Below are 12,224 nucleotides of genomic sequence, written 5' to 3' on the forward strand. Positions count from 1 at the left end.
CGTTTTTCTGTAATCTAATAGACGATGACGTTAATCCTTTAGATGTTAAGCGAAGGAAATCTTAAAAGTTTGAACCAAAAAAGACTTGAAAGTGAAAAAAAAATAAAAGTGAGGAAAAAATTCAGGGAAAATTCCTTTAAAAATGTCCTTGAAGTCCTTTTCTACGAAAAACCAGGCGCTTCCTTTATTACCAAAAAATATAGAAAGTTGTATTACGGGTTTTTTGTAATATTTACCGTAACGAATGCTCTTGGGAATTTTCCATTGCCGCTTTCTTTCGATTGTAATATTGGTTTTCAGTAGAAAAATGTCGGTCCTCAAGAAAATTGTATGAATTTGATTTCTCATGTCTCGTAGCAAATGGAATTAACTGAAATATATGACTACAATAGGGACTACAATGTTTTTTTTCGATTGGAAAAATAAATAGAAACTTAAAAAAGAAAAATTATAAAAAAAATTCCATCATTCTATTAAAACAATTTTCAACTTTGTAGTTAATAAAAAGTTCATCCACCAACGGCATAAATTAATCCTTCTTTTTTATTTGCTCATTCCCTATTTATTTTTTTTTATAAATATTAAAATATATTTTAATAGTTAAGTCTCGTGTTTCTGCATAAAACGCAAAACGGACGCCAAAGAACGAGATATGAAACTTGTATTTATCTTCCATTCACCTCCCAGTCTAAGACAACGTCCACATATAAAATGATGATGTAAGAGCAAAAAATGTATAATTCTTGGCTTTCAGTAATTTCCGATCTGTCGCTAGTTGATGCGTTAATACGAAAAAAGTGTATAAGTTGCATTATTTTATTACAGGTCTTGTTATTTTTTTTTGCTCTCTGCCTTGAACAAATAATAATAATGCATTTAATGAGCATTCACTTACAAACTTATTGACAATATAATTTTAATTTTATGTAAAGTTTCCTATGAAAAAAAGAAAAGACGATGATGCTCGTGATGCGACACGATAAAATAATAAAATTGTAATCTAATTTTATTTTAATGAGTTAAACGCTCGTCTTATTGCTGCCCGAAGAAAAGAAAAACTATTCTCGTCTTTTTTTTATGGAATACAGCTCATTAAGTTGACGATATTGTTGGAAAAAGTTAATTGAAATTGCGAGAAAAAAGTGTAGACTTCTTTAATTAATAAACTCTTCTGACGTTGTCTTAGTTTAAGTTTTTTTTATTTTAATTTTTTTTTTCATTACGTTTAACTTTTTGATGGCATTTCCGGACTAAACGCCTTTCAAATTCTTAAAGAACCGCAAATGTTTTTTTTTTTGAGGATGATAAAGTTCCATTAAAATTAAATGTCACAAAAAAATAAAATTTTGTCACGATAACATGAACTTTTTCTCTCATAAATTACGTTCGTGTGTGTGGTTTTTGTAAAAATTTGTTCCTTGTTTTTATTTACACGTATTTACAACACATTTATGTCACACGATTGAAAATTAATACCGGCATGTCACAAAATTATTTAACAATCGTAAAATATCAACATGTTAATAATCACCCATAATATAGCGTGCAATAACCTCTGGTAATTTTTTTATTTACTTTATTAAAAAAATACTTTGTAAGCCAAAAAAATAAATAAAAACGAGAAAAAAATAAAATTCAATTAAAACTCCCGATTTTGTTCAGTAATAAAAATTATTATTACTGCACTTTTTTTATTAATAAAAAACAAATTCTTATTACGATTTAAAAGCCACTGGTAACATTTATTTAAAAAGATAAAATTTTGTAAATTCATGGAATGTCTCTAAAAAGGCTTTAATAGACTATTTAGAAGAAAAAAAAATTGGAAAAGTAGAAGAAAAATGACGCAAACATTTTTTTTTTGTAGAACAACAAAAGAACAAAAGTGTTAAATTACAAAAAAAAAAACAAATAAAAAATAAAAGAAAAGTGTTTGTGGTTTATGAGAACTTTTTTCGTAGAAAGTCCACTCTTGGTTATCGTGTAACAGTTTTTTTTATTGAATATTTGTATCAATAAATCATTTGCAAAAGTAAATCATTCTTGATTTATGTGTTTTTATTATTTTTGTTAAAACTGTTTTTTTTTTCAAATAAATATTTTTTCATAAAATTAAAAAAAAATAAGAGAAATTTAATGACTTTCTACCATTTTTTATTTTGCCCCAAAAAATTTCTTAAAAATTTTACAACTGAAATTAATACAACTGAAAAGTGTAACAATTGGAAATAAAATTTCAATTTTTATAAATTATCAAATTTTAAAAATTCTTTAAAGGATAAAAATATTTCCGGTTTTTTGTTGTATTTTTTTTATTAAAAGTACTGTTATATCATTATTATTATATTTTTTTTAAATAACAAAAAAAATAAAATAAAAAATTTGATTCATTACAAAAAATGTATTTTTTTAAGAATCATTTTTTTTATTGTGATTTTTATTCTTTGCCGTCTTTTTTTTCTTGTCATGATGTCATGCGATTAAGTGCACTTGCTATCAAAATACCGAGAAAGAATAAAAAAGATATATTTATTCAAGAATATCTCATTACTTATGTAAAATAGTGGACTCATCTTGTGCACTTCTTTTTTTTTATTTCAGAGAAGAAGAATAGCACGGAAGGAAAAAAATGGGTTACAGAGGAGTGGTGTGTTTATTTTATGATTATTATTAAATAAAACTGAAATTTAATGCATATAAATGTGCCGTTAACATTTACGCAAACAGTCTAAACGACAAACTGATGACGCACTAAGCCCTTTTTTGGTTTCATTCTGACTTAGAAGAAAAAAAATTCTTCATGAAAAAAATTTTCCGTTGAAGTCAATATCAATAACCGTTTCGAGCATACGTTAAAGAGACAGTTAAAGGAAGTTCAGTGCTCTTCTCGTATGACAAAAATTTAATAACGCCACTAAAATAAATGAATTATCATCGTAAAGTGCATACAACCGCAGCAACGTTTATCTCATAAAGTTTTTTTTACTCCAGTCAAGTTCATGTTCATATTTTTTTTTATTTACATTTCGTACAGACTTCATTATAGTGTTTGTATAGCCTAAGGGTAGTCGACATACTTGTAAAGTTCGAGCAATTCCTTCCTTAGAAAATGTTCACTTTTTGTACGAAAAAAGACTAATTTTGTGTTTTTTTCTGCATCATATCTTTACTCTTTTTATGACGTTATTTAGTTGCGTACAGCAATTACTTTGTCATCATTATTACCCATTATATAATAATTGTTGTGAGGTAGCCACGACACTGCTTCGGGTAAATGTGTCAGTAAAAAAGACTTTTGATTAGGAGCGTTAAATGCACGTTTAATTCTAATTTGCAGTAAAAACGTGTTTGTGATGCTGTGAAATTCCTTGTGACGCCGTAATTATTTTAATGTTTGACAGACGTCCAGAATTTCAGAAGCGAAAGTCGCTTTTTTTCTGAAGGAAAGTGATTTTCAGACCACCAAGAAGCCATTGAAAGCTATTTTTAGTCATAACTAGGGGGCAACGACAGATATCTTCGAAACTAGTAATAAAATTCCAAGTGTGAATGATTGTCTATAAATAACACGATAAACGTACACTTTTATGTTCATGCGTTCCCTCAATTACAAAATACATGATTAGCGGTCATAAAGGTAAAAATCACTTGTCTACCTGGCAATCATGCGTTGTATGAAGAGGTAATGAAGTACAAAGGAGATTTTAATGGAAAACGATAAGAACCTCATTACTTCTTTATTAAAGTTGTTCTTTCGTAATGGGAATTGTATTAAATAATAAAAAGGTAGAATTATGAAAATAAGGGCATTTAAAGTTTTCTGGAAGGAAAAAAAGTTTCCTGTAGCATTTTTTTTTTTTTCTACAAAACGTCTAATTGAAAAAAAGTGCTGAGAAGGATATATTTAGACAGGTATGCTAAGTAAAAATTATTCTAAGCGTATTTTCTGATTTTTTTTAAATAAAAAATTAAATATTTAATGATAGAATTAATTTAGCAAAAAAAATATATAAATTAATTTCTTTTAAATTTTTTTAAATTTTAATTTTTAATTTAAGCTAAAACAATTTTTTTTAAATAAATTAATGGTTACGTATTTAATTTTTTTTTTTTAATTTTTTATTATTAATTATTTTTGTTAATTAATTTGCATTATTTTATTTTTTTTAAATTTAATTTTTTATTTATTTTTATAATTTTTAAAAAAATTTTCTAGGTATTTAACATGAAATTTAATTAAATTTAAAAATATTTTATTTTTTAGTAATCAATTATTTTTATTAATTAATTTGCATTATTTTATTTTTTTAAATTTAATTTTATAATTTTTTTAAAATTTATTAATGTATTTAAATTTATTTAACCTTGAAATTTAATTAAATTTAAAATTTGTTTAATTTTTTTTTAAATAAAGGAAAATTTATTTTAAATGAAGGAAAAGTGCAATTTTTTTCTTTGTTATCTTAGCCTTGAATAAGTTTAATGTTTCAACTTATTGAAAAAAAAATGATGAAGATGGTGTCATGTTAAGTTACTGATCCGATAGATAACTGATACCATCGTCAATGTCTTCAATATGCATTACTTAATGCGAAAAATGTAGAACATGAAATTAATTTCGTTAAGTACACTTTTCCCTCGTAACGCAAACGTCTCGAAACAAAGAAAACTTTCCAGTCGACAACACATGTGCAGCAGACAAAATCAATAAATAAGCATGAAAAAACTCATCAAACACTCGCGTCAAATTGAATGACAGCCATGTCATAACTATAATTTATATTTATTTTATCACACGGTGATTCGCATGCCTATTGATTGTTATTACACACTCGTTTTCTGCATCATTTGCTTCTGTGTATATTATTACATTCAATTATCCTTTCAGCACTCTCCGCTGATGTAATGTGATCGAAATGAAATTATCGCCGTCACAGTGTGTCTCGACGTTTTTCTTAAGTTTTTTTTTGTGATAACAACGAAGATTCGAGAGATGTTCGCTTGGCAACTCAATGTATGTCACGTCAAGTCAAACCCGACAATCGATCTGCGATAGAATAAGAAAAAAAAGTTGCATCTTTACAAGAGCAGCCTTCACTATTATGTTGCATGTTGCACTGCAATCATTACGCTATCAAATTACTATCTGGCAGTAATTGCAATTTTATTGTGGTCAAAGATGATTAAATGCGGAGAAGACATGTAATGGACTCAAGTCATGCTCCCTCAAGTATATTGAAAATAATTATAATATCAACCACTTTCGCTGCTGTTGTCTTTTTTCAATTTTGTAAGCGGCCGTCTTCGTGCTAAGGAACACCCTACGGACGAAAAACGGGTAAAATTGATCCTTTAGGAGCCAAAGAGATTTTTCGGACCCCTTAATGGGTCAATATAACTCCTTAAAGAATCAATATGAACCTAGGAGATAGGCGTGCTGGCGATATTCTGGATAATTTTGGAAAAATAAAGCGATTGTTTAATTAATTGATTGAGTTTTCATAGTCATTGGGGTTACATTTGGCATCCCTCAACGAAGGGTAAATTCCAATTTCTTGAAAAAGGAAGAGAAAACTCGGAAAAACCACGAACTCATCATCCGAGAAATTACCGGCATATTGTCCAATTTTTAACCTTGTTGTCCGCAACATACTTGGAAACCCCAACGATCTAATTAACCTCGCGGAAACGGATTTATTGGCATTGTTGAACTCCGATATGGAATACGCGCAAGTATCGGAAAAACTCGAAGACGTCAAATCCGAGTTGCGATACGCTCCAACGACAGGTAATCGCGACATTACCTGTCGCCGGTTACAAACGGATCAGATTAATATTCTTTAAAGAGGCCAAATTGATCCATTAAAGAATCAGAAAACTCATTTAAGCGTCAATTTGACTCCAAAGAAGTCAATTTGACCCTTAAAAGTTCAATCTCGCCCGTTTTTCGTCTATAGAGCAAACTTCAACACAAGACTAATAAAAATTTAACAAAGACGTAACGAAATGAAAAAAAAGTAAATCGAAAGAAGAAGCGTATAATCATCTGAAATAAAATTATATCGTAGAATAATTGATACTTTACCTACCACAAGAATTTTTCTTGCTGAATAAACTCTTAACCGCATCAAAGGTTCGCATTACGCAACACGACAAATGGGATGAAATTTTCGCATAATATAATAATTTAAATAACGACACGAATGAAAGCACGAAAGAAAAACCAAGTTAAGAAAGAAAGGATACAACCGTTTTGACGACGAAAATAAAGACGCAACACCCCCAAGAAGACGCACAAGATAAAGACTATTATCACACATGATCGCATTAGTTACACCCAAACACACACACTCATGATTATTCATCATCACAAGTGGGGAAAGGCAAGACGCAAGCACCTTATTACTTTAATTGATTAATGAAAAGGCTTCATAAAAAACCACAAAATAAGCGAATGATTTATTTTGATCTGATAAAAATCGTTTCAACTCCTCTTCTTATCAACTTTTTTTCATCGAAAAAAAAAATCGTGATGAATTGCATGATTTTTAATGGCGCCTCTACAGAAAAAAAAATTTCTCGCACGCAAATTTTAATGGACTACCTACTTAACACATGTTTATCATCTTTCACACGGAAAGTACGTTGAACCGTGAGAATTTTGAACCTTTTTCGGCCTTTCGTAAAATTATTATAATCAGCGAGTTAACAATAAATGTCAACAGCAGACAACGAGGGAGTCATAAAACATTCTAATGGCCTTATCAGCAGAAATTTATTAAAAATTACTTGATTTTCGTTGTTTTGTTTGTTTTTTTTTGCGAACAAATTATGAAGAAGAAACTTTTTATCAGTTCATAAAGTGAAGGTAGGTGTTGTAAATTGTTTGCCGTTTTGACTTTTTGCGAATATTTTTTTTTATTTCGCAGAAATGATTTAAATGCTAATTTAAAGTAATTTTTTAAAATCAGATTAGAGAAGTTACTTTCCTTCCCATAAAGTCATCTTCTATTAATTTACATTCAAAAACGATTTGCGAAATGTTTATTTCTTTAATAAAAAATGGACATCATTTCAGCCCACAATCTAGAATTTTTAAACGTTATTTATTAAATGTTACGAAACGATCTCTGTTGACTTGTAATTAGAAGAAATGAACAAGTTTTTTTTTATAAAGAAATAGAATTCTGAAAGTTGTTTCTTCCGAATATGGATCGTGTTCGTGTGTTTAAACTCTTAATTTTCTCCATTAATGTTTTCTTTCACGTACGGACCTTTTTACCTTTTCTAAAAGTAATTCTGATGCACTTACAATTCTTCTCTCGCTCTTGCTTGTCGTGATTTTTAATACTTTTTCTTGTTGAAATTCAGAGCACACTAGAAAAATATTAAAAATTACGCTTAATTTTTTTTGTTCTGTAAAAAAATAGAATTTAATTGGAAAAAAAAATTTTTTTTTTAAATACAAAAATTACTTCGATGTCATTTTTAATTAAATTTATGATTATTTTACATCAAAAATTTTCCGTTACCTGATCAATTCTCCGTTCTGCAGTCTCAAGTACCGAAGAAAGTCGGTCATTATTTATCAAAAATCAATTAAAGAAGTACAACAAATCAGCGCGAATGACGTCAAAAAATTTCTTCTTTCTTTCGCGACTATACAAACAATTTTAAAAACTCATTTAATTTAATTTTTGTCTCGCAAGGAATTTTTGTTTTTTGGCTGAAAGTTGCAGTACAACATAAATAAACGCTTCTGCCTTGTATACGACACGCATTGTGTTAAAAGTAAATTGATTTTGACAACACTCTCGAATATCATGCAATTTTTCGGTTGTTCCTGCTTCTCCTTTTAATTTACTTTACTTTTTCTTTGTTCGCTCTCTTTTGTTCGTTTCGTTTCTTCATACACGAAAAAAAGTGATAAAAAATTACCCATTGGCGATTTTTACGATTTTTTTATAATCTATATCATTATCTGACCTAACACACTATAAAATACGATGAACTTTTTTTTTGTAAAGCGAACGTGCGGATTAAAAAGGAAATTTTTTTGTTGGAATATGAGAAATGCAATTTTTGTGCTGTACGTTCAAATATAGGTCAGAAAACCACTTTAAAGAGGTGTTTTAATTGAATGCGCTCGAAAACAGGTTTAAATTTACATATTTTTACAAAAAAAAAAAATATTGACACAGTAACAACAATGTAAGCAAAAAAGTGTCACAAAATATTTTTTTAGCGGTTTAAAGAATTTTTGTTTCTTCGAATTGCAAAACTCAAAGGAGCGAAATATGACGACGCAATTTCCATAATCTAATAATTCCTATCTCAAACTTTTTTTTTGTTTATTACGCAAAAACTTTTTTACGAGGAACATGATGCCCGAAGAGTCTGTTGACATCTCGTAAGATACGTTGATAGCAGAACAAAAAAAATTCGAATGATAGATTATGTCGTTAAGAAAATTTAATGAGACTAATTGCGTGGCTAAAAATATGGATGGCAAATTTTTTTTCGGCGTCGCAATCAATAAAATTATAATCCGGCTTATAAAAGAGACAGACACCCACGAAACTGATGGATTTTTTTGTGAAAAATTCTTAAGAAAAAAGAAAGAAGCTACTTAATGATAATTAAGATTGATTTGAGCGACATTCTATTTTTGAATAATGGCTTTGAGAGTTTGGTGCACTTTGTTTTTTTATGAAAGGCTGAATTAAAGCATGAAATTATGACAAATATGATAATTCCATCAACATTCATGCAAAAAAAAATAAAAATGTTGATCTAAAAATTCAAAAACTTGATCTGTGGTCATGTGAATAGAATTTTGATCAAACTTTGATTAATTATGGAGAAGAAAAAATTATTGATAAAAATCGAAAAATATTTTTAGTGAAATTTTTACAATAAAAAATATTCATCATTGAGACATTGAATCAAACTTAAATGACAATAAAAGTTATATTTGAACAATAAAAATTATTGTTTTGTAAACTTTCGATTAAAACAGTATGTTTGCATGCAACTTGTTATAATCTTGAAAGTTAACGTAAAAAAAATTAAATTGTAAGTCAATTTAACGATTTTATATGAAAAACTACGAGTTTAATTTTTGAATAAATTTCGCATTTTTTAAATTTTAAAATTAAAGTTTAATTTAAAAATTGACTAATAAATAACATAAATTTGTCTATCTTAAAAACAAAAACCAAATATTTTTTATAACACAAGATAAGGTCTTTGATAGAAAAAAAAATAAATTATTTAATTAATTAATTATTTAATTTAATTTATTATTTTTTTAAATTTAATTTAAAATTTATTTATTTATTTTATTAAAATATTTAAAATATTATTTAATTTAATTTATTAATTATTTAATTAATTAAAAAATTTAAAATTAAAATTAAAAATAATTTTATTAAAAAATATTTTAATAAAAAAAATAATGAATAATTTTTTTACAAAGACTTTATCTTGTTTTAATTTAAAAAAATTCAAAATATGTCAGTTAAGCGATTTTTTGTTGTTTCAAAGTAATGCACGAATAACTTTTACTCGTTTGCATGTCATTTTTGCACGTAAATTCTCGAGAACTGCCATCACGAAAAAAAAATCTGAAGATTCACAACAGTTTTGATCTGATTGTGCAACGAAATGCACTTCGCGCATCTTTAATTCACTATCATCAAAACCAAAATGAGCGAAATCAAAAGTGAAACTCCCGCCGTCGATCCAAACTGGTGGAAAGTATGGCGAAATCGTCGATACATTCTCGCAATTATGGCATTTTTGGGCATGTTCAACATGTACTCGTGTCGCGTCAACATGGGAGTAGCTATCGTTGCAATGACCAAATCTGAGTTTTCTTGGTCTCCAAAGGAAAAAGGAGCAATATTGGGTGCCTTTTATTACGGCTATGCTGTGACGCAAGTACTTGGCGGATTGCTAACTCGTCGAATGCCGCCTCACATTGTTTTTGGAATAGGAACTGTTGTTCCAGGAATTTTAACTTTATTTACGCCCCTCATTGCCGAAAGTGCCCCATTTTGGGTTTTGATTGCAAGTCGCGTCGTTATGGGACTCTTTCAAGGTGTCGCTGTGCCATGTCTCTTGGCATTTTGGACAATATGGGGTCCAGTGTTGGAAAGAGCTCGATTGCATGGCATCGCTATATCGGGTGCTTTTGTTGGAATTGTCATAATTTTACCACTTTCGGGTTACGTAGGGCAATATTACGGTTGGCAATGGATTTTCTACGTAACTGGAACAATTTGTGTCATTTGGTTCGTTTTGTGGATTTTTATCATCAAAAAGAGTCCACAAGAGGATCGATGGATATCGGATTTTGAATTGAAATATATCGCAGCGACCGTTGGAGAATCTACAAGTAACAAAAGTATCCCATGGCGATACATTTTAACATCGCCTCCCGTATGGGCTGTATCTCTAGCTGGCATGGCATGGGGATATGGTTACGTTACGGTACTTTTCCAACTTCCGCAATACTTGTCCGACATAATGGACTATCAAATTAGCAAAAATGGACTTTTATCAGCTTTGCCCTATCTGACGATGACAATAATGCTCCTGATTGCTGGTTACACGGCAGATAAGCTGCTCATTCATAAGGTTTTAACAGTCACTCAAACACGAAAAACGTTCATTTGTGTCTCGATGACGATTCAATCAGCATTTATCCTTGCGGCAACATACATTGTTGATCCTACGTTCAATATTATTTGCATCACATTCGGAATTGGTTTTGGAGCTGTCACATATTCTGGCATCGGAGTCAATTATATTGACATTGCGCCAGCTTTTTCTTCCATCATCGGGGGATTTGGGAACACATTCACCACAATTTCAGGAATTTTGAGTCCTTTGCTGACAGGATTTGTTGTTCATGTAAGTTTTTTTTCATAACTTTGGCCCATTTTTTTTTTCATCGAAGAGTTTTGACAAAAACTCACCATAAATTAATTTTTATATGCTTGGTTTGAATTAATTGGAATAGATTTTAAATAGTTAACTTACCTACATTTTTAAAATTTTCTTCCTAAAAAATAAAAAAAAATTATTTAATTTTTAGAGTAAAAAAGATGATCCTCAATCCCTTGCCAATGAATGGCGCATCGTATTTTTAGCAACTGCCTCCATTTATTTGTTCGGCGCAATTTTGTATTTCTTCATTGGATCAGCAGAAGTCCAGCCTTGGGCAACGGAAGACAAACCATCATCTGTTATGGAGATGAAATCCAATGGTCGGTATAAAACTAGACGAGATACAGGATACGTAAATCCAGCTCTAGAAGATGAAAATGTAAAAAGTTATAAAGCTTGAAAAAAAAAAATTATAAAAAAAATAATATAAAGTGAATGGATTTTGTTCGGCGATGATTCGAAATGTTTAAAGTGAATTACTATAATTCAATCACGTGCTATTTCTTTGTCATTTAAAAACACATGTATACAAGCTCATATCATCTGAAATATTGCTGAAACACGATTTACATGTAAGTTGGATGAATGAAATGAAATTACACGACCTTGGCAAAGACCTTACAAATATGATAAAATTATTAACTAAAGTTACGAGTTTGTGGTGAATATACGTGAAAGTTTTATATGAACTCTATCTCTGCACTTCATTATCACACTGTAATTTTTAAACTAAATTTTATGAGCAGAGATAAAACCTTTACCAAAATAAAACTTTTTTGATTCACTTTAAATTTATGAAAAATATTTAGGTGAAAAATTAAATATCCATTTAAATGCAAAGAAAAAATTTTCTAAAAATTTTTTTATCAAATTTGATCATCAGAGACATTAATTAGACATTCACGTGCCTAAAATAATCATCAAAAGTGCTTTTGTCTGAGTGATTCTACACAAATTTCAAGTGCTTTCTACATAAAATTCGCAGTAGAAACGTAATTAAATTCAGATTTGTCTTAATTTTGGTGTGAGAATAAATAACGAGATTAAATTATTACGTTGTTAAGGATCCACCAACACACGCCACTCATTAAAAAGCTTTTTTTATGGTACGTTTTGGTAAAATAAAAATTAACTACAATGGTTTGGATAAACGGCAGGTTATTGACTCAAAAATATTTTTTTATGTCTTTATAATAAAATTTACCGAAATAAAAGTAACTTGATGAACGATGATGATGACATTGGACGTTCAATAAAGTTTATTAAAAGGA

General features: G+C 29.0%; 1 protein-coding gene across 1 annotated transcript; it reads left to right on the forward strand.

Annotated features, from left to right (window-relative positions):
- The first annotated feature begins 9,708 nt into the window (after window positions 1-9,708).
- On the forward strand, window positions 9,709-11,353 carry LOC134837340 (sialin-like). Its single transcript, XM_063852712.1, has 2 exons — window positions 9,709-10,917; window positions 11,102-11,353. Exons 1-2 carry the CDS (start codon window positions 9,709-9,711, stop codon window positions 11,351-11,353), a joined length of 1,461 nt encoding a protein of 486 aa, XP_063708782.1.
- Window positions 11,354-12,224: the final 871 nt, after the last annotated feature.

The sequence above is a fragment of the Culicoides brevitarsis genome, chromosome 1 (assembly GCF_036172545.1).
Source record: "Culicoides brevitarsis isolate CSIRO-B50_1 chromosome 1, AGI_CSIRO_Cbre_v1, whole genome shotgun sequence".
In the NCBI taxonomy this organism is placed as follows: domain Eukaryota; kingdom Metazoa; phylum Arthropoda; class Insecta; order Diptera; family Ceratopogonidae; genus Culicoides; species Culicoides brevitarsis.